Source organism: Perognathus longimembris, chromosome 11 (assembly GCF_023159225.1).
Source record: "Perognathus longimembris pacificus isolate PPM17 chromosome 11, ASM2315922v1, whole genome shotgun sequence".
NCBI lineage: Eukaryota > Metazoa > Chordata > Mammalia > Rodentia > Heteromyidae > Perognathus > Perognathus longimembris.
In genome coordinates, this window is record NC_063171.1 from 60,722,895 (window position 1) to 60,749,036 (window position 26,142).

The 26,142-nt window shown below is 47.1% G+C and overlaps 2 protein-coding genes across 6 annotated transcripts in view; both read right to left on the minus strand.

The window, feature by feature from the left end:
- Nucleotides 1–4,734, minus strand: part of Ipo9 (importin 9) — a 37,788-nt gene extending 33,054 nt beyond the window's left edge. The window contains exon 1 of the mRNA XM_048357258.1: nt 4,558–4,734. Coding sequence (XP_048213215.1) covers nt 4,558–4,720 — 163 coding nt within the window. The 5' untranslated portion in view covers nt 4,721–4,734. The remainder of the gene's footprint in view (nt 1–4,557) is intronic.
- An 8,402-nt stretch (nt 4,735–13,136) lies between these two features.
- Nav1 (neuron navigator 1) overlaps nt 13,137–26,142 on the minus strand; it is a 230,739-nt gene continuing 217,733 nt past the window's right edge. For all 5 annotated transcript variants that reach the window (XM_048357254.1, XM_048357253.1, XM_048357255.1 and 2 more), the window contains 12 exons: nt 25,803–25,995; nt 25,541–25,709; nt 24,823–24,920; nt 24,273–24,368; nt 23,795–23,954; nt 22,971–23,206; nt 21,252–21,406; nt 21,072–21,143; nt 20,398–20,594; nt 19,137–19,255; nt 14,461–14,658; nt 13,137–13,842 (listed from right to left, as the gene is read on the minus strand). In XM_048357254.1, coding sequence (XP_048213211.1) covers nt 13,747–13,842; nt 14,461–14,658; nt 19,137–19,255; nt 20,398–20,594; nt 21,072–21,143; nt 21,252–21,406; nt 22,971–23,206; nt 23,795–23,954; nt 24,273–24,368; nt 24,823–24,920; nt 25,541–25,709; nt 25,803–25,995 — 1,789 coding nt within the window. In that variant the 3' untranslated portion in view covers nt 13,137–13,746. The remainder of the gene's footprint in view (nt 13,843–14,460; nt 14,659–19,136; nt 19,256–20,397; nt 20,595–21,071; nt 21,144–21,251; nt 21,407–22,970; nt 23,207–23,794; nt 23,955–24,272; nt 24,369–24,822; nt 24,921–25,540; nt 25,710–25,802; nt 25,996–26,142) is intronic.

Below are 26,142 nucleotides of genomic sequence, written 5' to 3' on the forward strand. Positions count from 1 at the left end.
TCAACATAACGGTGGCAGAGGAAAGAAAAAAAGATGTATTCTTTGTAACATGACAGAAAAGACTGGGCTTGAGGGTACAGCTACTGGTAGAATGCCTATGATGCATAAAGTCCTGGGTTCAATCCCATGCAGAGCAAAAAATAAAACAGAACGAAAAGGGAAGACTAAGCTAAGGCCAAATGATGAGGATATGTCTTTTCTTTTTTTCTCTAATAGGTAAAAACAAAAAAACAAAGAAGAAAATGACAGTCTAAATCTAGTTATATTAGAAAGTCTGTCATTCTGTTTGGAGAATTAAAGCTTGTTCATGAAAGTAACTGTGTCAACACTTAGGAGAGCTCTTCTGAGAGGAAAAGGAGGAAAGAACTTCATTCTGAGACATAAAAAACTAAAGCATAAATAAGACAAAAATAAAGAGGTGACTTTCTCAAGTCATGATCTTATCGTAAGTTGGAACGTAACAACAATTGATAAAGTTAAGTGGAGAATGTTAAATTCTGAAGGAAGAAACCTTTGGCAGTTCAGTTTCTTCTGAATTGCCAAAGGTTTCTTCAGTCTTTCTAATTACTGTGTTTGCAAAATGATCAATCTGACCCTGCCTGATTAAAATGGAATTAGATAAGAATCGCATTCCTCTTAAGAAAATTGCAAGGTAACAATTATCTGCTGAACACTGTGTAGCACAGGAACTTTCTGGTATGCGGTTCACCTCAATTCAGGAGGGGGATGCTATCTGAACAAGGTGATAACCAGCACCATCCCCTTGTTAAATAGGCTTTAACTATTCAGAGGGGTTTACTGTGTTTCCCTTACATCTGGTAGCAAAGGAGGTGACATATACCTTTTTGGTAAAAGGAACAAACCCGTTAATCTTATGGACAAAATGGGACCAGTCTCTTAGGGGAAGTAATAATAAATGGCTCACAGAGACACCGTTATTTGACAAGGCAAGAGGGATTATATCTGATTATTATCAAATGTTGGACCTCATGGAAACAGAAAAGGATAAAAACAAAACAAAAAAACCCCCAAACTACCAAAATACGAATAATAATACATAACAACTTCCAGATTTATTGTTAGCTTCCAGTTTTAGAAAAGAGTGGTTTAGTCAGGTGCTAGTGGCTCATGCCTATAATCGTAACAACTCTGGAGGCTGAGATCTGAAGATCACGGTTAAAAGCCAGTCTGGGCAGAAAAGTTGGTGAGACTTTATCTCTAATTTCCCCCCAAATGCTGGAAGCCAAGCTCTGTCTTAAGTTGTAGAGCGTGAGCCTTGAGCAAAAGAGGCTCAGAGTTTAAGCCCCAGGACTGGAACAAGAGCAAGAGAGAGAGAGGAGGAGAGAGAGAGGTGGTGGGAGGGAGTGAAAAAGAGAGAGATGAGGGTTTTCTAGGATCATAAAGCAAAGTTTGTTCTACTAGAACAATGAGAATGCAACCAAGTGTGGTCTCAAGCCTGTAATCCCAGTTGGCTGGAAGATGGAGAACCAGGGAACTTTGGTTTACGGCAGCCTGAGCAAAAAGTTGGTGAGATTCCTTCTCAACTAATGACTGAAGTAGCGATGTGTGTCTGTCATCACAGCTACAGGGTAAGCACAATAGCTAGGTGCCACTGTCATCGGCAGTGACTGAGGGAAGCACAAGCAGGAGGACCAGAGCCCAGGCAGATCCAAGACTAAAGCAAGACTATACCTTGAAAACAGCCAATGCAAAAAGGGCCTAGAGGCTCACGTCGTAGAATGCTTGCAAGCCTAGGATCCCTCCCTCAGTTCAACCCAGAGAGAGAGAGAGAGAGAGAGAGAGCACAAAGCAATTTAAAGAATGGAAATCATTCACTTGCAAGAATTAGTTCTCACCTTGGCTCATAGGGCTCTCTAATAGAAGCAACATCCTGCCAGTTTCATACGATTTGCTAACTCCCAATTGGGAGGCCAAGTGACATGTTTTCCCGTCAAGAAAGGCAGTGCTGGAGAGGGATCTATCAGATCAATGTTCAGACAGGATCTGAGAGTCAGACAATATAAGAATGGGGGAGGGGGTGCTCTGAACCAAGTAGCAAAGAAAACTTATTCAAAACCACAAAAGAAACAGAAGGACACCTTATCTGAGGGATGAACCACCGCCTTCCACCTAAAGACGGGTACAGAAGGTGAACTTTATGATTTTTGTTGTTGCTGCTGTTTCGATAAACACAGGAACTAGACTATTATTGTAAAGACACAAATAGTCTCTAAAGGGTGCAACTGCAGGCCTGGTCCAAACCTTTAACTACATTTAAGCCTGAACTTTACTCCTGAACCACTTACAGTAAGAAAGCTTTTCCATACCTCTCCCAGTACACCCCACACTCTCCGATGGGGAGGGAGAAGAGAGTTGAGAGGTCTATGTATTTCTCCATCAGTGGCCGAGACCAAAACTCCTTGCTGCTTGAACTTTTTTTTTTTTTTAAAACATTTACTTTTTGATAATTCTGTCTTCTTTTCTTTATGTATGGTGTATTCAAGTGTATATTTGCAGGAGGGCGGGTAGGGGAAACTTGAGGGAAAGAGTGAAAAGGTGCAGCAGTGGAGCTCACTGAACACTGATGAAAGTGAAGTATACAATTCATGGGCAGAGACAGGAGGGAACAGAAGACTTTGTATGAAAGGAAATGTACACATTACCTGACTCAAGTAACTGTGATCCCTCTGAACATCACCTTTATAAAACAATAATTAAATTAATTTAAAAAAGAATTTAAACATAAAAAAATTTATTTCAAGACTCCTCAAGATGAAGAAAATAGGAGATGAGAACTTCAAGAAGACGTTATGAAGTTTATAATGCCTAGATGAAACCATGGCATCTGGCTAGAGTTGAAGAAATCAGAACTGGGTGCTGATGGCTCACACCTGCAATCCTAGCTACTCAGGAGGCTGAGATCTGAGGGCAGAGGTTCAAAGCCAGCCCGCGCAAAGCCCATGAGACTCATCTCCAATTAAGCACTCACCCCCTGCCCCCCCCCCCCACAAAGCCAGAAAAAAAGCAAAAAAGCTTAGGGACAGCACACAAGCTCCGAGTTCAAGTACCAGGACCAGCAGAAAAACCCCAAAAGTGAAGGTTCACCTTTCATAGTTGGGCATCCCACTTGCATCTGTGGCAATAATTACCCAGGGTATCACTTGAGGAAGTTTTAGTTTGGAGCAATTTGCGACAGATCATCAAGCTTATTGAAGTAGCAAATTAAATTTGATGAGATTTTTCTTTGTTTTGCCATTCCTCTTTACAACCCAAGATGCAGAGATATTTAGTGTGAATAAAGGAATTTTACCTAACAGGCTATACAAACTCCTTCAGCTCAATTTATGTGTGGCTTTCAGTTTTCTCCCAGTAAGCAGTTACTCCTCTTGTAGGGTCTGATAATTTTATACAATAACAATTACAACTGGTCTTTCAACATAGTTCATACATAATTTGTTGGATCCCAATGGTAACATATTTGCCACAGAAAGAAACTTGTTTCTAATAGTCCTTTCATGTCGTAATAAAGTATGTAACTCAAGTTCACGGGAAATTTGTCTTCATTTCTTTTCAATGAAAGTAAGTCCGGTGGGAGCATTAACCCAAGGCCTTGAGAGTGACTGGCCGGACAATGGACAATTTCCCGGCTCTCTGCAGATCTCTTAAGCTGGGGGATTCTGAGGACTTGGGAGTTCCAGTGATTCTCTTCAGGACAAATTTCTAACAAGTGTGTGCCTGTGTTTCTTTTTACCCCCGTCTCTGGTTGCTGGGTTAAATTGTTCTTTGTAGAGTGGCTACAATGGGTTTGAGGAGAGAAAGCTCAGTCAGCAGGCTTTCCCTTAACAGAAAAACCTCACACTAAGAGTTTTCACTTTCTTCTCCAGCCCCTTTAAACGCGTAATAGGCGGACGGGGACAAAGAATCAAACACAAAGGAAGAACGGATCCTCCGCATAGACGTGCACAGAGGTATTTAATAACTGCTAGTACGAAGAAACGCGGAGTGTGGGTGAGCAAGGCGACGCGGATGCGCGTGAATTTCACTTTCCGAAAGGACACGCGGAGTGTGCGAACGAGCAGGCGGATGGAAAGCTCGGGAGGCGGACACTCACCCGTGTGATGACACCCGCTGGGCTGTGAGAGCCGCCTGCCGGCCGGCTCGGGGTAGCCCGGCCCCGCGCGGCCCCCTCGCGCCACTGGGACCGGGAGCTCCCGCTCCTCCCATCTCGCTACCGGGGAGGAGGAGGAGGAGGAAAGCAAACCATCTTCCCCGACGCGAGACACCCACAGCCCGGAGCCCGCAGCCTCGCTCCACTGCGGTCCTCCAGCAAGCAGATCGCGCCTCCAGCCTCGCCCTCCCGCCGCGGCGGCCCCGGGGAACGCGCCCGGCCCGGAGGCCTCCACAGCCCCCTCGGCGCCCGGCGTCTCCCAGGGCTCGGGCTCTCGGCGGGCCTGCGGGCGCCCCCACCCCCCACCCCCAACACGGGCTGCGGCCGGCGGGTCGTGCGGCCCGGGGCCCAGGTCCGAGGCGTCCTCGTGACGGTCCCGCCTCACTCACCCTCCGTCACCTCCAGCACCTTGATCTGTTCCTCCGCGGCCGCCCGCACCTCCTGCACCGGGGACAGGATCCCCGTGAGCGTATCCACCAAGGCCTCCTTCAGTCCCTGGGCGACTGGACCCGGCAGCCCCGAGGCCGCTCCAGCTGCTGCCGCCGCCGCCATCTTCTCCCCCCACCCCCAGCAGCCCGCCAGCCCCGCGGCCGGGACCCGCCACTGAATGACGGCTCCCGCGCGCGGCCAATCCGCGAAGCTGCGCCGGCGCACCAGCGGACGCAGGAGCGGTGGGCGGGGCATGGGCCTAAGCCTCCGGAGACAGCGCCCCCTGCCGCCTGGAAGGGAACTGCACCTTTGTTGGCAATGATCGCTCGCTGGGTTTACGGGATGGGAACCAGGGAGGTCAGGAACATCCCTAAAGCCGCACGGTGTGTGAGCAAGCTCGCTCGGAATAAAGGTCGTGATGTATGTTTGGATTCGTGGGCCTTTCGAATATTAGATCCCATGTTAGGAAAGAGGTGGGGTGGAAATGGATGTAGTAGAGGTCTGGATCAGAAATAGCACCAACTTAAAACTACACACCCCCCCACCCCCCACCCCCCATCCCCCATCCCTAAAGCTTACCTGGGTCTGTTCATCTCTCTGTTTCTGGGATCTAAGCAAGGCAGACGATGGAGAAGCAGAGACTGAACTGGGTGGGCATGCTTATCTCCAGTGATTTCCTTTTTCTTTTTCTTTCTTTCTTTTTCTGTTCTAGGGCATGAACTCTGGGCGCTGTCCCCCGAGCTTTTCAACTCAAGGCTAGCACTCTACCACTTGAGCCACAGGGCCACTTCCAGTTTTCTGGTGGTTAATTGGAGGTAAGAGTCTCATGAACTTTCCTGCCTGGCTGGCTTTGAACCATGATCCTCAGATCTCAGCTTCCTGAATCGCTAAGATTACAGGTGTGAGCCACTGGCACCCTGCAGTTTTTTTTTTTTTTTAATGTGACTGAATCCTGTTAGCTGAGAACATTTAAGTTTCTTTCCCTCCCCTCCCCCAGAGTAATGACTTCTGAGAGGTGTGGCCTACCATATAGAGATAATATCCTCAATCCGTAGGAAAGCAGGTGAAGGGGACTGGCACAAAGGTTTAAAACTGCAGGACAGGGGAGCAGCCCTGTAATGGCAAAGGGATGAGTGGGATATGAGGTTGCAACAGAGGAACAGGTCATCTCTTGGTAAGCTGCTAAGGCATTAATGCTTTACAAGTGGTTTCCAGCCACCATTTCTCTCATCCCCAAGTGGGACAGAAACCAGTTTTTAGCAATTCCTAGGTCAGTGCCAAGACTGCTAAGTGGATAACTGAAGATTAAGCTATCTCAGGGAATTTTTTTAAATGCCCTTATTTGGGGACATGCTCTGAACACATCTGCCCCCTCCCCTGTGAGAACAGTGGTTTGGGTTACCACCACCACCCCCTTCTTTTCTTTTTTCCTACCACAATGTCTTTATAGGAAAAGACTGCTTCTTGGGCCCGCAACTCCTCAATGGAGAAGGAGAAGACTTAATATCCTTTGTCCTAGTGGCCAGAAGCGGAACCCCACTAGAACAGCTTCTTTTCTTCTAATTCACTTTTATTCCCAAAAGAAAATTAAGGATGTCTAGAGGGTGGCATATTTTCAAACTTAGTGGCACTGAATGGGAGGGCTCAAGAGGCCTGACTTTAGAATAGGACGCCTTGAATTTTGATGGATACTGTGTCCACACCCCCCAACTCCCAACCAGAGATGTCCCAAGGGCCAGACATTTCCCAGGCAGGCAAGTTCCACTTCTGGGTTAGGCAAATGACCTATGGAAGTTTCTCCTTCTGGATCAAGCCATGAGCCATAAAAATAAATGGAGACAGAAACCAGACAGAGAGGGAGCTAGAGAAAACCAGTGGACAATACAGGAGATAACTTTATTGAAACGCAAATGGCATGGAACAGATGAATCTTGCTAGGAGAAAGACATGCCTGATGGACAGAGGGCCAATGGACATCTGTGTGATGGAGGAAGGCCTCTCCAGCTGGCCTAGGCATGAATTTAATTTTCAATTTTGTCATTTAAAATGAATCACTGAGGGGACAGCCCAGCTCTCTTCATGATTGTTACCGCAAGTATATACATTGCTTTGCTTTCCAGATTTAGTTTTTGCCTTTTGTACACTGGATATAAAAGTAAGTAGGTTGAAAGAGGTGAGGGTCAAATGAGAAACACACACACACACACACACACACACACACACACACACCTTGGTTTGGGGTATTTGTGTCTAATAAATTAAATAAGGGTTTGTGAAAATGCCTGCCCACCCTCCTCCACCTGAGGAATGCCATACTTTTGAGAAACAGACTCCATTATATAAACAATGCTACCTAAAACAGGATGGGGGGGGGGACAACAGAAAAGAAGCTAGCAGGGCAAAATTTTTTCTTAAAACAAATGCTCTGTTAATAACAAAATTGGACAAAAAGAACATTAGTAGTAGCCAGGGGACCATTTGCTCTACAGAGCTTCTCCTACCTTCCTTGCAGTGCAGCAGGGCGAGCCCTGAGGAGAGGGAGGGGAGTGCGGAACCTATCTTCCGGAGATGCTGGAGGTGGCTTTAGTGCAATTATTTTATACTTGCCTTCCTCAGACTTCAGTCCTTTCTCCCAAGTGCCCAGTGCCAGAGCTGGGGAGACTGAGTGCTGTGTGCTGCTCTGTGATTCTCAACATGATGCTCACAGGAAAACCCAAACATACTTGGAACAAAACCTGTTCATGCTAAATGGTCTCAGGCAACTTTATAGGCCCATCATCTCATCTGGGAGTTGGAAATATATGAAGCACCTTTCAAACTTAAGGATTTTGTTCTATTACCGTCTCTGAGGTCCTAGTGTGGAAAAAGGAAAAGCTCACCCTAAGGACCTACATGACCCAGAACAATGTCCTCACTGAGTAGGCCTCCCTTCCTCCTGTGAGCTGACTGGAGCACAATCAGGAGTCTTCCTGGCACACTGGAGCCCTAAAGTTATTAGCTGCCTTGTGAAAGGAAGTTCTGGTCAGATTCTCAGACCCAGCAACTCAAATAAAGGGGAGAATATATTGCTGGGAGAGTATTTTGTTATGGAAATACAAATTATATACATAGAGTCTTTGTTTTCCCATTCTATTACATAATCAGAAAAAGACTCAGAAAAGACAAGCCAGCAGAAGAGCAATCTGGATGAAACCTCCAAACATCACCCTCTGTTAAGGACCCTTAGTTTAGTCAGGTAGAAATCTCAGAAGCATGAGATTTTTCTCTGATGGTTGCACTCACCAAAGAAAGATGCAATCATTCCCCGAATTTCTGCCCAGAAACACACATATCCTCAGAAATATTAAATAAGGTAAGCAAAGGCTGAGAATGTGCTAGTGATAGAGTGTTTGCCTAGCATACATTAAGCCCTGGGTTCGATTCCTCAGCACCACATATATAGAAAAAGCCGGAAGTGGTGCTGTGGCTCAAGTGGTAGAGTGCTAGCCTTGAGCAAAAAGAAGCCAGGGACAGTGCTCAGGCCCTGAGTCCAAGGCCCAGGACTGGCACACACACACACACACACACACACACACACACACACACACACACACACACACACTAGGGAGTCTGATAAAAGTGCCTTTGAACTTCATGTTAATATCAGACTTTACAACCTAGAACCTCCTAATATTGGATCCTAAGGTGCTTCAGAAGAGTCTCACCGGGCACTGGTGGTTCATGCCTGTCTGTAATCATAGCTACTTGGGAGAACCGAGATCTGAGGATTTTAGTTCATCTCAGTTAAAGCCAGATCAGGCTGGCTGTGAGACTCCTATCTCTAATTAATCACAGAAAAAGCCAGAAGGGGAACTGTGGCTCAAGTGGTAGAGCGCTAGCCTCAAGTATAAACGCTCAGGGACAGTGCCCAGCCCTGGAGTTCAAGTCCCAGAACAAAACAAAACAAAACAAAAAACCCCAAAACCAGTGGAGTCTCAAACAAGGGCATGTGTAGAACTGCCTAGGAGTTTGTCAAAATAACTGCTAGACCCTACTGCTACAACTTAGGACTCAATCGATTTGGAGTGGGTCTGAGAATTTTACTCATCTATTTATATTTGGTTTTTTTTGGACATGGGTCTTGGTATATTGCCTAAGCTGACTTCAAACTTGTGACCTTCCTGCCTCAGCCTCCCCAGTGCTGAACTGACAGATGTGCGCCACCACACCTGGCGAGAACTTCATTTCTAACAAGCACTGGGCTGCTGACATCAAGGGAAGGCATCCAAGGACAAGAGATTCATTAACTTCCCCAACCGACCTCAAGAGTCAAGATTCTCCATGGCATAATCATTAAGAAAAATGGCTAAAACATCAAGCTGGGAAGATTTGGTGTAAGCAGATTTATTATCGGGGTTTTGAACTCAGGGCCATCTACTTGCTATACAGTCGCTCTACCACTTGACCCATACTCTTTACCTAATGAATTTAGTTTTTAAGTGTGCTGGTCTCTCCCCTAGAACTTCTAAAATTCGTTTTTTTTTTTTTTTTTTTTTGCTTCAAGGCTAACGAACTTCCAGTTCCTCTACCTTCCTAGGTCTATGGCCAGCAGTACCTAACTTGGTTCCAGAGCTCAGCTGAGCAGATACCCACACATGCAAACAGGGCAAGGGGAAAAGAGCCCAACCGGTGGCTTCATATAGCCTTGAACAGGTTGACTGAGGACTCATGAATCTGATTAAATGATAAAGGGCAGTATCCTTGGGGTTTTGGCCTTTTGGGAAGCCTGTGCCCCTAAAACCATCTTATTGCTACCTATGGCCTCCTCAGTGGGGCCATGAACTGGAACTTAGGAGTAGTTGCTATGGTCCTCATAAGAGGATAGGGTACCTGCATTCCAGCAGCACATTCATCTCAAGTAAGTAAACCTTCAGCAGAAGCACATTTCTCATTCTATCGTGGGGATTGCCTTGTGGGGTCTACTTACTAACTTTGGGCTTAGCTAATACTCAGGCTTAAGGAAAAGAAAGGATCAAGTATGACGAGGAGCTATAATTGACCATCTTTTACTTCAGCACTTGAACCCTGTGTTAAATGTGTGATTAGCACAACTCTCTTGCTGCCAAACACCTTGTAATAAAGGTCCTGTGTAAGTATCTCTTTGATACTGGTTTTAGGTCTGAGTCCCCCACAATCAGGCAAATGTCATTGATGTGCTGGGCCGCTGGGCACAGGTGCCATCTCAGGTGATGAAGGGAGGTGTTGGTGAGATACATCTGATTACCACTCCTCACCAGAGGCCTTGGAAAACTACCGGGGATTGAATCATTTCTCAGACCACTGGAAACTGGTGTCACTTTGAGTAGTATGACCTGTTTCAAGGAGCTAGAAGAGATGACTAGATCACATCTGCTTATGACTTCTGGAAGCCAGAAAAAACTAGAAGGCACAACATGAAAGGAAAAAAAAAATCAGTATTGTTTTAAGTCCTTGAGTATGGAGGGATTGGTTGGAAAGTCAGTCATTCAAGACCAAAATGTGGTAGACCAACCAAGAGGGACTTTCTTCTATGGTCTCTCCATGCATAGGTAAGCCAGCTCTTCTTCCCTGCCAGCCTCTACCTTTCCAACTGTTAGACTACAAGAACCACACTGGTAGAAGGCTCTGCACAGAGATAAGCACCGTAGAGGTGTCACATAGCACAGATCTTTTGAAAGCACACTATGAAGCCTCAGAAGGAAACAGCAAACTGCTCGTGTGTATGAGCAAGAAACACACACACACACACACACACACACACACACACACACACACACACCATCAGGTCCCCTATTAGCTTTCCAATTATCTAGTTGTTTTTTTTTTTTTAAATTTTAGCGCCTAGGCAGAGTCTGAGAAACAAAATATACTGGACATAACTTGTTGATCTTTCTCATTCCAAAGTGCGAACTCTGCTTGGGAGTCTCTCCCGGACTGATAGCTCCGCCTATAGGTTGATGTTGGGTACTGAACCATGTTCCCATATTTATGAGCCAACTTTGGTGGGGGATGGAGCGTGGAGGGGGGTAGGGAATAAGAGTATGGATGCAGGGGAAGGAAATAGCACAAATTCCAGAATTAGGCTGGATTCTTCTGAGGGTGCCTGGGGGTGTGTGTGAGAATTTAGCTATGGATCCTAGAAGTTGTCTCCACAAAGAAGCAGATGTGAAAGAAAGAGAGAACACCATGGATTTGTTCCTTGCCATGAACTCTAGGGCGGTGAGGGGAGCTGGGGTTTTCTGCTGCAGTGAAGCCTGGACGAGCATCCCAGGGGGTTGTTATAGCACCATGAGGAAGCTCATCCTTCTGGACTTGCCACGTACCCATGATTCCTTTGTGAGATGATTGATTCCCCATAGTGAAGGGCCCAGATATGCTACTGAAAATGGGGTCTAGGCTGGGAGGAAGGGGGGAGCTTGAGGCTCGAATTATCACTTCGCTAGATGAACACGTACTTCCTGCAAGAAAGCAATTTAGAGACCTGGGCTAAATGCAGCAGTCAACTGAGAGCAGAGGGTGGTAGATACCAGGAATAGAAACAAAGTCAAAACAGGGGAGGCCTCCAGAACCAACCTGCTGAGGATACAAATAAAATTCATGGTGGTATCCATGGTTACCAGAAAGTCAAGAATCCCTCTGCCCTCTGAGGCAGTTAGAGTGGAAGAAGGGGCTCTCCCTTCTCTCTCTCTCTCTCTCTTTTTCTCAAGTAGCCAGTAACAATGATGGCAGAAGGCACTGGCCGGGCAGCACCAGGAAATAAGAGAGTTAAGGACTCAGCCATCAGATTAAGATGGCATTTAAAGTCTGAGCCTTGCCCTAAGACTGGAGCTTCAGAAAGGGTTCAACAGAGGCCTAGCTAGGTCCAAAGTAGGACTGTCTGATCTTCTCTTCCTCTTATGTTACAACAGCCAACTCTGGGCCTCCTTCTTCTGCACAGCAGAGACCTTAAGGCAGTGATTTCAGCACCATCTTGAACGAACAGCCTCTTCCCACCATAGAATTGCATATTTTACAGCTGAATCAGTTGGGGATCTTCACAGTTCATGGACTTAGCAGCAATAGCAATAATAGTCTCCAGTACAGAGGACCCTGTCATACCTGGAAGCTACCTGATGAATATAGAAGCTTTGCAGGGTGGGGGAAAGGGCAGTTTAGACCATCATGAGGGAACAAGATCCAGATGCATGGACTCCTTGATGGGGCAGAACAGTGATCCAAGGTTCTGCTGATAGAGTCTGAGAGTCTTGTGCGACTTAGGACTCTGAGGCTCTAAAGAGCCAATGCTTCGGCCCAGGCTCCTCCACTTATCCCTGATCTGCACGACCCTGAAATTCTACAGCCCAGCAGGTGGCTCAGTCTGGGATGTGGTCCCATATGGTTTCCAGAAACGGCAGGAAGTAGACCTGTCCACCCCAGACAAGCAAAATCCCATTGTCCATCAGGCTCCATTATCAGAAATCCATCCCAGATCTTCTGGCCCTCGTTATCTTGGAACATCTAACCACAGATATCTTTTTAGTTGACTCCTTGGATTTTTAGATACATTTCTTTGATGGTCAGGAAAGTTCAGATAATAAAATTGTGAACTTAAGTGTCCAAGTCCTGCTTTCCCCCCACCCCGGTACAATTAAGTATTCGGTTAAGTAACTGTCAAATGAAGGAACATGGACTGACATCTCTAGGTCAACAGGAAGAGGGCAACTTCTGGCAGAGGTGTGCATCTCTCTGGAAACCAGACACTGGTCTCTGAATCAAGCTGCTCAAGACTTAGGTTCTGATTCTGAGTATTTCACACAAATGTCCAGTTTCTTATAAGCAAATATTCACCTGTCAAACAGTAAGGGGCCAGATGGGGAATTTTGACTTAGTCAGGCCAAGGTGCCAACATCCAAACAGAGGAGTGAAGGAGTCATAAAGACCATGAGGCAAATGAGCACTTCCAGTTTCCTGGTTTTCCTCCAGGCCTTGATGAAGTTCAAAGTAGATCTATCATGTCTGGGCTTGTCAACTGAGCTTCCAGGTAGAACACGTGCTTTCTCCAAAGAAGAGTCAAAGGAGATGAGTTCCTTTCTCTTGATATTTCTGGTCCAACATTTCTTGTCTCTCTCATTTCTTTGATACCTCAGAGATGCCAAAGATAGTAGATGGCAGGTGTGTCTAGCTAATGCCAATTGGATGGCATTAGGTTTAGCAAAAGAAAGCCACTTAGAAAAGCCAAATTTTCCCCTGGCAAAGCAACCCAAGAATCTCATGGACATGTGAGAAAATCGGGGAGGGGGGGGGAAGGAGGAAAATAAATAGGTAAATGGTAGGAAAAATATATATAAAGAAAATTTAAAAATTAAAAAAGTAGGGTTTATTGACTCATGCATGTTAAATTAGAGGGCAGAAAGAGCTAGTAGTCTTTCTCTGAAGGCTGAAATGTTACTTTTGTAGTCTGGTGACTTCCTAGATTGGCAGCTGTCTTGTCAATGTCCCCTAGTGTCATCCAGAAGGTGAGAGAGCTAACAGCTCTCTTTTCTCTTCTCTTGGCAACTGGGCCTCCTCTCTCCAGCTTCATTGTTTCCATTGCCTTTTACCTTTTATAGGTTGATTTACATTTTTTTTTAACCACATGCTTCTTTTCTGGGCAAGGGCCAGATCTCTGGGGGAAAGGTTGTTGGCAGTGGTGATGGACTTGGGAAGGATCTGCAAGAGTTTGCAGAACTTCCTGCCTCCCTCAGATTTCCCCACATGTGACCATCTCAGAGTTGCTCCTGAGACTCAGTTAAGCACTGTTACAATTGTTTGTTTGTTTTGATATCTTCTGAGCCCCTCCCCAGAAAGCCCAGGAGTTTGTAGATGAAACAAGAAATCAAGGAAAAGACCTAGAATCATCTTTTGCCCCAATCACCACGAGGAGTCCAGGAAAGCTATCCAGGAGATGCAAGTTTCCAAACTCCACCCCATGAATCCCTACTAGGAAGTTCTCAAAGGTGCAGCACCAAGAACCTGCTCCTCTTCCTGCCCTCCTCCTCCCTCTGCTCCCCCGTGGGGCTGGAGAGCCAGTGCTCTGAGAGAAGAGGGGAGAGGAGGAGCTAATGAAGCTGATGCCAGCCTTCTGCTGTCTGGGGTGACAGACTGCAAGACCCTCAGAGCGTTGCCTGGAGGTTGGGGTCCAGGATGGTTTCACGATCTGGAGATTCAATGTAGTTGGCAGCTTCTTGAAGTTTCAGCAACATGGCCATCTAAAGAGGGGCAAAAAGATGAGTTAATGACAGCTGGGACCTTGGGTCCTGATCACAGCAGAGCAACATAAAACAGACTGGATCAGGCGTCCGCTCTCTGGTTTGTAAGTGATTCAGAGATTGGAGTTGTGGTGATCCACAAAAAGGCATTTGACAACTGCTTCAATCTTGTTTGAATACAGGTGCATATGAAACAGTCACCTGGGGTACCTCCAAAGACAAAGGACCATGTGGGATGTGGGGTGGGGATACCCAAAACAGCAGGACCACTTCTGGTACTTTCAGTCCTCAAGGGGACTGAGGCCTGGGCAAACCAGGTAATGTGGGGAGGAATGGAAGAAATCTGTCTCTAACAGCCAGACTCCAGGCTATCATGAACCTGTGTCTCCCCGGCGCACGAACCGTCCGTTAAACCTACATAATAGCCAGATACCAATGGCTCCTGCCTGTAATCTTAGCTACTTAGGAGGCTCATGGTTTAAAGCAAGTTCAGGCAAGAAGGTTCATGATATTCTTATCTTCAATTAATCAGCCTTGAGTTCCAGACCCAGTATGGAGACTCTCTCTCTCTCTGTTCTATAAGATTCTTTGTTTGATATTAGAATGCCTTCTACTCACCAGAGGGTCTGAGTCTAGAGAGCCGGGGGTGCTGTCTTTGACCGTCCTGTCCTCTGGAGGTGAGGCGATGCTGTGAGGACCCACGGTGGGTGGCGGAAGGTGGTAAAGCTTGGATTGGTCTTGCTGAGCTGACGGCCAAGGAAGCGTGTCCCGGACCCACTCCACAGGGTCCTCCCAAGCAGCTTTCTGTCCGTGCACCTGGGAAGCGGGAGAAGGGGGATGAGCGGGCCGGAACTCGCCGGTCTGAGGCCTCTCAGGCCGAACATTCCTACAAATACCCAGAAAACTGCTCCTCCTCAGTTGCGAGACATGAGGCGCTCATCTCTGACAAAATCTTCAACAAGGAAAGTAAGTTGGTGTCAACTGACAAAAATAATTTTGGAGACTAATTTAGAAGACTCTGTGATAAAACTTCTAAAATCAGAGCAATGTTCCCAGACTTAAAAATTACATTTCTGGGTTTGGGATGTAGCTCAGTGGCAAAGCACTTGCCTAGCAAGTGCAACGTCCTGGGTTTGATCCCCAGTACCAAAAAAGAAAAGACAAAAAAAAAAAAAACCTCAAAAGCCCAAAACCCAGTTAAAAAATACATTTCTGTTGGGTGCTGGTGGCTTACATTTGTAATCTTGTTTATACAGGAGGATGAGATGTAAGAATCAGGGCTCAAAGCCAGCCAGTCGGGGCAGGAAAGCCCTTAAAGCTTTTATTTTATTTTTGTATTTTTGCCAGTCCTAGGGCTTGGACTCAGGGCCTGAGCACTGTCCCTGGCTTCTTTTTGCTCAAGGCTAGCACTCTACCACTTGAGCCACAGCGCCACTTCTGGCCGTTTTCTATATATGTGGTGCTGGGGAGTCGAACCCAGGGCTTCATGTTTACAAGGCAAGGGCTCTTGCCACTAGGCCATATCCCCAGCCCTCCTTAAGGCTTTTATCTCCAATTAACTACACCAAAGGCCAAAAGTGAAGCTGTGGCTCAAGTGGCAGAGCCTTGAGGAAAAAAATAAAAATAAAAAAGCTCAGGGACAGTGTCCAGACCTTGCCAAGTTCAAGTTCTAGGACCCACACCAAACAAACAACCCCCAATACCTTAATATGTACAAATCTGATGACCCTGCAATTCTGCTTTGTAAGTAGAAATTCTACTTTAATCATAATACCTTTTACTTTTTTTTTCTTTTTACTTTCATGAATAACAGCTGTTATCCATTTTCAGATGGTCTGATAAATGGCATCTCTAGACATTCATTCTGTCAGGAAATGTCTATGTAAATAACAAACTGCTTTCATGGGTGACATATGACCAGTAAGGACCAGTCACTACATCACAGTTCATTAGTGCTACAACAGACTTCAGTGATCATCATGTCCTAATTCACAGGGGAGAACACGGAAAAGACTTTAAAAATAGACATAGTTCGTTTTTTTGTTTTGTTTTGTTTTTTGCCAGTCCTGGGGCTTGAACTCAGGGCCTGAGCACTGTCCCTGGCTTCTTTCTGCTCAAGGCTAGCACTCTACCACTTTAGCCACAGCACCACTTCCAGCCTTTTATTGTTGTTTTTCTATATATGTGGTGCTGAGGAATTGAACCCAGGGCTTCATGTATATGAGGCAAGCACTCTTGCCACTAGGCTATATTCCCAGCCGCTCTTTTTCTTTTTGCCCAAAAGAAGACAGTGGCCAAAAGATATCTGAAAAGATGCTCTATCTCACTAGTCATTAGGAGAATGCAAATCAAAACCACCTTCCCCAGTAAGAATAACTGTTATTAAAAAGGTGAAAACTGCTGGGCACTAGTGTTCATGCCTATAATTCTAGCTACTCAGGAGGATAAGATCTGAGGTTCAAAGCCAGCCCAGGCAGAAATGTCCTGGAGACTTTTATCTCCAACTAACCAACAAAAAAGTCAGAAGTAAGCAAGGCACCAGTGGCTCAAGCCTCTAATCCTAGCTACTCAGGAGGTTCAATGCCAGTCTGGGCAGGAAAGTCTGTGAGACTCTCATCCCCAATTAACTACCAGGAAACTGGAAGTGGCGCTGTGGCTCAAAGTAGTAGAGCATTAGCCTTGAGCTGAACAGCTCAGGGACAGCACCTGGCCCAGAGTTCAAGCCCCAGGACCTACTGAAAAAAAGAAGTTAGAAGTAGAGGTGTGGACCAGCCTTGAGCAGAAAAAGCCAAGTGAGAGTCCAAGGCCCTGAGTTCAAGACCTAGTATTAATACCACCAAAACCAAGCCAACCTAAAAATCCCCTAAACTCAAAGAAAACCCTTAAACACAGTGAGTTGGTATGTAAATTAATATAGCCATTATGGAAAACAGTATGGAGATTCCTCAACAAATTCAAAACAGAACTATCACAGGACCCAGCAATCCCTTTGCTTTACATCCACAGGAAAGGAAATCAATAGGATGGAGAGACATCTGTGTTTATTGCAGCACTATCCATAATAACCAAGACATGTAAAAAACACTAAGTGTCCAGCAACTGATGAATAGATAAAGAAACTAGAGTACACACACACACACACACACACACACACATACACACACACACACACACACACACACACACACACACACACACACAGAGTGGGATATTATTCACCTGCAAAGAATGAAACTGCTATTTGCCACAACCAATTCAGCAGTCATGTTAAGTAAAACAAGCCACACACAGACAAGTAATGCATGATCTCACTCATATTGTGGCCTCATAGAAGTTGGGAGTAGAACGGTGATTGCTAGAGGCTGAGGAGGAAGGAGAAGAGTTGAACACTGGGTACTAAGTTGTAGTTAGGAGTAAGAGGTTCTGGTGTTCTGTTGCACAGTAGAGTGACTATAGGAAACAATAAAGTGTATCTCAAAAGCCAGAAGAAAAGACTGAATGTTTTTAACATAAAGAAATAATGTTTGAGGAGATATGTTTAGCACAATGTTCACATGTATTCAAATATCACATGGAATCTCGTATATAATTCTCTCTTTTTTTCCTCTCCCAGTACCATGTTTACACTCAGGGTCTCATGTTCTCCTGGCTAGCTTACATGTGGCAGGCACTCTATCACTTGAGCTAGGCCTCCAACACAAGTTTTTACTGGTTAATTGGAGATTAACCAAGATTAATCAAGAATATGACTGTTAACAAAGGGAGATGGAGAGACAGTAGAGACCAAGTCTGTGAACACTGTATATGTGCTTGATACATTGTATACTGCATATGGGTCTACCTGACCTAGACAAGGGATGGGAAAACAGGTTGTAAGATATCACAAGAAATGTACACAATGCCCTACTATGTAACTGCACCCTCTTTGCACAGCACCTTGTAAAAAAAAAAAATTTATGTTCAATTGATAATAAAAAAAAATAAAAAAAAATATAAAAAAAAAAAAAAAAAAAAAAGATTAATCAAGAGACTTTTCTGCCTGGCTGCCTGGACTGGCTTTGAACAATATTGCTCCAGATTTGAGCTTCTAGAATTGCTTGGATTATAGGTATAAGACACTGACTCCACTGACATACACACGCATATACATACATATATTTTTAAAGCTATCAATTTAAAATACATTTTTAATTTTTTTTTTAAATTTTTGTCAATCATGGGGCTTGAACTCAGGGCCTGGGTGTTGTCCCTGAACTCTTCTGCTCAAGGCCAGGCGCCACTTGCTATTTAAAATAAAGTTAAGAACGCCTCTCTTTTTTGAAATGGAGTCTTGCTATGTTGCCTAGGCTGGTCTTGAAATCATAAGCACAGGTATCCTGCCTCTGCTTCCCAAGTAGGTAAAGAAAGTGGACGCTGTGGCTCAACTGTTAAATGCTAGCTAGCTTTGAGCAAAAAAGTTCAGGAATGGTGCTCAGGTCCTAAGTTCAAGTCCCAGGACCAGCACATCAAAAAAGTCTCTTCAGGGCTGGGCACCAGTAGCTCACACCTTAATCCTAGCTACTTAGGAGGCTAGGATCTGAGGATAGTGGTTCAAAGCCATCCTGGGCAAGAAAGTGCATGAGACTCTTATTTCCAGTTAACCACCAGAAAACCAGAAGTGGTGCTGGGGCTCAACGTGGTAGAGCACTAGCCTTGAGCTGAAGAGCTCAGGGACAGTGCCCAGGCCCAGAGTTCAAGCCCCAAGGCTGACAAAAAAAGTCTCTTTAGAGCTGGCATGTGTAGCTCAAGTAGTAGGGTCCCAGCTTAGCAAGGTTGAGGTTCTGAGTTTAAACTCTAGTAGATCCCAAATAAATGCGCTCATATATTGTATTTTGTCTTCAAATCAGCACAGTGCTTTAGTTAGAACAGAATTTATCACCCCTTCTTACATAGGAGTATATAAAAATGTTTAACTTTGGCCAATGTAACTTATAAGAAGTTAGTAAGTAGCTAAGATGTAGCAGGTTTTCCTTCATTCTTAGCTTATTTTAGTATTTGGTATCGACCTAATAGAGTGGCTTTAACTGAATTAGGATTGGAGACAGCATCCCAGAGGCAGAAACTACTGAGTCATTTGTGAGTGGAAAGCATCATCACCTATCTGATGCCTTGCTCTATTTTATTTTTATTTTTTTAAGAATGTGAGCTTATCTGATCCCAGTAGTTCTATGCTGAAGATTCAAAATTGTTTCTAGTTTGTTAGCCAGGACAGCCTCATCTTGGGCTTGGCATGGAGTCAAGAGTGGAGGGCTCACCTTGATCCCGTCCTTGGCTCCTTCCTGCAGGTAGGGGATGATGGAGTTGTTCCATAGGTCAATGAACCAGGTCCGGAAGTCCTCGATGCCAATGGGGCAGGACAAGAAGAAGCAAGGGCCTAGGGAAGAGCAGAAAGCCCAGATGAAGGCTAAGAAGATGACCTCTCCCTAGTCTTGTGCCTCTCTTACTCCTTAGTACCAGGAGGAGGGTGGGACATGCCAAGCAGCAAGGGGAACTGGAAGTTGTGAAGACCCCTGGGTAGCAACTGCCTGGTATCTAGGCTGCTTCAAGGCAGAAGTGAGTCGAGGGAATAGGCAAGCTCCTGAATTCCCTCCTTTATCTCATTAATGGGACGGGAAAATGAGGGAGGGATTAGATTAGATTCCTCTCCTCCCACAGGGCACTGCAGGTATTAGGCAAACACTCTACTACTGAGCTACAGCCCTGGCCCATTTCTTCTTCTTCTTTGGTGGTACTAAGCTTTGAACTCGGGACTTCTCATTTGCTATGCAGATGCCCTAATACTTGAGCCATACCTCCAAACTCTGTTTTGCTTTCAGCTCTTTTTCAGGTAGGGTCTCCCATGTTGTCTGGGGCTGGGCTTCAGACGGGGACCCTCCTGCCACTGCCTTCTGCATGGCTGGGACTGCAATGGGCATCAACAGGATGGGCTCATTGCTACCTTTCTGCCTGGGCTGGCCTCAAACAGCAATCCCCTTGATCCCAAGCAGGTTACCGGCATGCGCCACCACACACTACCTCCTCCTCCTCTTTTTGAGATGGAGGTGTCTCCCTGTGCTGACTTAGAAACAGTTAGTGCAAGTGCTCCTCCCATCTCAGTCTTCCACCTAGCTCTACAGGGGTAAGGCACCACATACAACTTGGGGGGTAGCTCTCTGATGGCTGAAGTGATTTCCTCAATTCCAACTGCGCTAAAAACGCACTTTAAACCCTGGCACCAGTGCTCACACCTGTGATCCTAGCTATTCAAGAGGCTCAGATCTGAGGATCATGAGTCAAAGCCAGTCCTGTGTAGGGAAGTCTGTGAGATTCTTATCTCCAATTAACCACCAAAGTGGGGGCGGGGGGCAGGGGCAGATGTGAAGCTGTGGCTCAAGTGGTAGAGTGCCAGCCTTGAGTTTCTGTTGAGTACTTAAGTGATAGTAGGTCTGCAGCCACAAGGCTTGCAACCCCCGCAAGCAAGGGAGCACCCCTGCAGGTGGAGAGGTACACGATGGAAAACCCCGCTGGCCCCAGTACCTATGAGGAAGTCCGAGGTGCTGTGCTTCTCTAGGAAGGTGTGGAGGTGATACCACAGCTTGGGCACCCAGTCTAGCACCCGGAGCAGCTCTTCCTTGTTGGCATTGATGTCACTGTCAGACTCTACCAACTTCCTCCGCAGGTAACGGACCAGGAAGCCATTGGCTGGCTCCACGTTGTTGGAGAAGGTTAGCATCCTGCCAACGGCAATGGGGAGAATGGGGTGAGAGCACCATGGGTGTGGTGTCAACCCCTCCCCCTGCCTGCCTCTCACTAATAACCACCTGGCTTCTTCTCAAGTAATAATGGGGGGGGGGGGAACAATGGAGTTCAGGACAGCAGCCCTGGGCAGACCAAGCCGATTCCGAAATCAGTGCCCTCTTCAAATAACCACCCGATAGCTCTGATCTGGACCAGGGGGTCCGGCCAGAGAATGGTGATCACAGAAGTCTGCCAGTGTCTCTCCTTCCCATTTCATCCCTGCCTCTCCTCAAAGGTCTTCTTCTCTGTCACTGACATGCAAAGCCACCTGCCTTCTCCTACCAGCCAGAAAAACTCGAGTTCCTTCTTTTTCTTTCTGTTATTTGCTGCTCTCCTCCTCCCTGAAGAGTCTGCCGAGTTTTAACTAGCTTGGGTAGGGTCCAGGAAGTTCACGTAGGGACCATAGTTCTTACCTGAAGCTCAAGTGCAAGCCATGGTTGGGTGTCATTTTTACAGGCTGATTGGTGGTCCCTATAATATACGGGCTGGAAGAAGAAAGGGGAAAATAAGTCACTTAAGAGTTGTCTTAACACTTGCTCTGCCATGTGCACACAGTACAAAGCTCCTAGTCTGGTCCCAATCCACCAGCTTACCATTTGTGATACTTGCAGGTGAGGGCGCCATTGACCAACTCGCTGATTGAGCCAGTCTCACTCAGGTCATCCAAGAGAATGACCAAGGGCACATCCCCAGTTCCTGTTTCTCGGTCTATCTGGTTGGCCAGGTTTGAGAGATAGAGCTGTAGATCCTTGAATTCGAAAAAGGAGAAAAAGAAAAATCACTCTGGAATCAGCATTTGGATCAGCCTTGGAAGGAAGAACTGAAGAAGCCTTGCTATTCGCTACCTCCCATGGGCCTGTGACTGCTGTTAGATGAGTATACACGCTTGGTTACAGAACCCCATCATGGGAGACTGATCACAGCGATCTCAGAGTCCAGACCTGTCTCTAAATGCTTTGCACTGCTTTGGGACTGCGAACTACCATGTGCCTCTCCCAAAAGGGGAGAGCTAACACTTGAAACAACTCCGAAGTATTAGGATGTGTTCTAGAGACACAATTGGGGTATCAGAGGTGGTAGTGGGGGGCTCACAATACGTAATATTTAGGAATGTTTCTTTCTAGGGACCCCAAAGTACAAGAAGATACTGGATGAGAAAAAGACAAGAGAGAAGGGATGAGGCTGAGTGAAGATAATGAAGTAGAAATAGTCTCATTAATGACCAACTAAAGGGAAAGGCATGAAACCAAAGTGTGGAGGAGGGCTGGGATTATGGCCTAGTGGTAAAGTGCTTGCCTTGTATACATGAGGCCCTGGGTTCAATTCCTCGGCACCACATATATAGAAAAAGCCAGAAGTGGCGCTGTGGCTCAAGTGGTAGAGTGCTAGTCTTAAGCAAAAAGAAGCCAGGGACAGTGCTTAGGCTCTGAGTCCAAGCCCCAGGACTGGCAAAACAAAACAAAACAAAACCCAAAAACCCAACAACCAAAGTGTGGAGGAGGAGGGCTGGGAATATGGCCTAGTGGTAAAGTGCTTTCCTCGTATACATGAAGCCCTGGGTTCAATTCCTCAGCACCACATATATAGGAAAAAGCCAGAAGTGGAACTATGGCTCAAGTGGTAGAGTGCTAGCCTTGAGCAAAAAAGAAGCCAGGGACAGTGCTCAGGCCCTGAGTCCACGCCCCAGGACTGGCAACAAAAACAAAACAAAACAAAGTGTGGAGGAAGAAATTACCAGCAAAAGACAAATAAGAATTAAGGGCAAGGGGCTGGGGATATGGCCTAGTGGCAAGAGAGCTTGCCTCCCGTACATGAAGCCCTAGGTTCGATTCCCCAGCAGCATGTATATGGAAAACAGCCAGAAGGGGCGCTGTGGCTCAGGTGGCAGAGTGCTAGCCTTGAGCGGAAAGAAGCCAGGGACAGTGCTCAGGCCCTGAGTCCAAGGCCCAGGACTGGCCAAAAAAAAAAAAAAAAGAATTAAGGGCAATAGTCAGGGTAGCTCACACCTGTAATCCTAGCTACTCAGGAGGCTGTGGTTTTAGAGAGGAAAGTCTTTGAGATTCTTTTCTCCACGAAACTACCAAAAAAGCCAGAAGTGGAGATGTGGCTCTAGTGGTAGAGTGCTAGCCTTGAGGCAGAGAAGAAAAGGAAAGACCACTGGAGACAGGGAAGAGATGAAGGTGGGGCTATGGAAAGGAAAAGGGGAGCGGGGAGGGAGGAAGGTACCCAGAAAAGGTCTTCGGTGGGGGGGTGGGGGTGGGGGAGGGGGCTGAGCCTAGGCAAGATGGGCAGGGATCGCAGGGGGCAGCCACCTTGCAAGACTGCTGGTGCATGTTGAAGGTGCTGACGATGCCCTCGGTGACCTCCCGGCCGGAGCGCTCCACCAGGTACTCGGCTAGCCGATTGGTCAGGTAGGTCTTGCCCGTGCCGCTGGGCCCCGAGAGGATGAGCCGCCGGTGCTTCAGCAGAAGGCTGATGTAGTGCTGCATCATGGGCTTGGGGATGAGCGTCTCAAACACCAGGCTGTCCACGCACTTCTCCTTCAGACCTGAACCCCACCCCCAGAAAAGCAGGAGCATGGCCAGGGGTCCCAAGGAAGACTGTCCCTTCCTTCTCTAGGAGCCCACTGAAGAAACGCAGAGCCATTTACCCCAAGGGAGCACAGGGCTCGCCTCAACTCTAATTTCCAGAGTTTAGATCTCATTTTTTTGGGGGGACATACTCTAAGCTAGAGGTGAGTAGACACAGACTATAAAATGAAGGGCTGGACCAGGTATGGTGATTCATGTCTGTAATCCCAGCTACTCAGAAATCCATAGGTAGGAGAATCATAGTCTAAGGGCAACTCAGATTATAGTCTGAGATACAAGACTTTATCTGAAAAATAACAAAGCAAAAGAGGGCTGGGAACATGGCTCAAGAGGTAGAGCACCGGCTGAGCTCAAACCCTTGTATTGAAGAAAAAAAAAGAAAAAAAGCCAGGCTGGGCGCTAGTCATCTTTCTCATCTTTGTAATGCCTCATGTTACTTAACTACTTTCCTATTCCGGCTTCTCGGTGAGCTCTTGTTGCGTGAATGGATGGGCTGTGCCTTCCCTTCATGCCACACCCCCTCACCCCAAGAGATGAAGGCTGACCTTTGAGGGAGACTGAGACGTTGCTGACACCCCGGCAGCACGGAGGCATCTCGGGGGGCTCGGCGTCCAGCACGCGTTTTACGTGGCTGAGGCTGTAGCCATGGATGGACTCAGTGCTCAGTCCCAGGGTGGCAGCCGGGTCCATTTTAGAAATGTAGTCCTGATAGTTGAGACGGGGAGAGCAGGAAGATGGTAAGGAAGCTGCAGGACAGTGCCCAGGCCCCAAGTTCAAGCCCCAAGACCAGTACCGCTTCCCCCACCCCCCCAAAAAAAGGTAAGGAACACTAAAAAGACAGTAGACATAGTTGGAGAGGCCCTAAGACGAATACTACAGGAAATAAACGGTGACGAAGGGCACCTGCTTTGCCCATTTTGCCTTTTTCCAGAAAGCCCCAGGTCTCCAGGAACCCAGGGCCTGGGTGGCTGAAAATCCCACGAGAGGACAAGTGGCCTTGGTGACTCCCTGAGGCCTTCTTACCTGGAACACTTGCAAAACAGCCTCATCCAGCATCTTCCAGTCAACTTTCCCGCTGAGCTTGCTACAGCCCAAGAAGAATTCCTGCTGCTTCAGGTCCTGCAAGGTCAAGGATGAAGCTCGTGAGCCTCAAAAGCACATGACGCGGAGAAAAGGAGATCCTACAGGGCCTCACGAGTCAAGGAATTCTGGCTTGGGGACTATTGAGAGCCCTGATTTTTCTTGCCCAAGGACCACAGAACAGGTTATTTCTCTGTTAATGATGGCACTGGATTCAGAATGCCTTCGATGCATCTAATCTAGGCCATGGCGTAGCCATGCAGCCAACGCAGAGTGCCCGGTGTTCACCCTCGTGCGTTTGCAGGTGGCTGGGAGCTGAGGCTCACATCGCCGCTCAGCGTCCTGAGACACTGTATACTTCCCAGCTCGGGAAAAGAGCAAAATTCACAGGGTTGGCCCCTGCTGAAGGCATCAGTTCTGAAGGGTGGTAAAGTCTGAGCCCGTCTGCAGTGTGTTGGCTGGTCCTCTGCTGGTCCTTCCCGACACTCCTTACCCCTTTGATGATGTGCTGGGGAGGTATCCGTACTACCACCCGGAGGGTCACTTCCTCCTTTGGACCACTGGTGCTGATGCCATCCATGGGTGACAGGTCTGTGGGGAGTGAAAAGGATTCATTGGCTTGAGGGGCATGCACAGTGCTCCCTAAATGTTCTAGCCATTATCCTTTCCAAACAACTACCCTTTACTTTATTTATGATGAAGGAGAAACAGGAGCCCCAAACTGAAATGATGTTAAGAGTTTAAGAACCACAAGAACCACCCTCCCCCCCCCCCGCCTTTTTAAAACATATTTTGGCTTATGTTATTTTTCAAGGAGGGTCTTGATTTTTGCCCGGGCCAGTCTTGGCTTCTCTCTTAATGCTTCCTGTGTAGCTGGGGTGACAAGAGCATGCCATTATGCCCCATTTTTTAAATTGGCTGCGATGCAGCCTCTGGAATATTTTTTTTGTCCAAGCTGGCCTTCAAGTGCCCTCCTCCGGATCCTTGCTCCCAAGTATCGAGGACTGCAGATGTGAGTCACCTTATCCATCTACAGTAATAATCCTTACATGTCTTCTCACCCTGGAATCTGCTTGACTTTGGCACCGCCGCCTCCACGGCCTCGAGAGGATGCCTCAGAGCAAGTGGAACGACCACACAGAAAAAAACAAGCCCCCCCTCCCCCGCCTTCTCTAACTCTCCACCCATTTCTTCCCCACGGGTACCTGTACCTGTGTCCGTGAGACCCGGGCTGAAGGAATGGGTGAGTGCAAGGCCCAGGGAGCGGCGAGGGGATGACAGAGTAGAAGATCCAGGGACCTGCCCTGGAGTGGAGCCCGAGGAGGGGCCGGGAGCAACCTTCAGCCGGTCATTCTCTGCCTTCAGCAGGTCCACCTCCAACTGTGGCAAGAAGAGACAGGGCAGGGTAGGAGGGCCGGACAGATCTCAGGCCGTGGTCTCCCCTCGCCTGCAGCTCTGTGCCTGGACACTGACCTGCATGTTGTGCATGGTCTCCCGAAGCTGGTCCAGCTGGTGGGCAGAGTTGAGAGCCTCCAGGCGAATGTCTGTAAGTTTCATCTCTTTCTCCCACAGCTCAGAGCGCAGCTCAGATACCTCCTTCTTTTCTGGCTCCTCCTCCTCGTTCGCATGGAAGAGCCTGGTGTGTGGGACCGAATGAGCAGGGGCCCTGTGAGAAAGCAGGAGTCAGACAGGCTTGTGCAGACTCATTTGTCACTAGGCAATACTGACGTGCATGGTTGACCCATAGACACTCAAAAGTATGACGACAGAAAGGGGCCCTCTGTGGGTCTCACAACCCCAGGAAGAGGCCAGT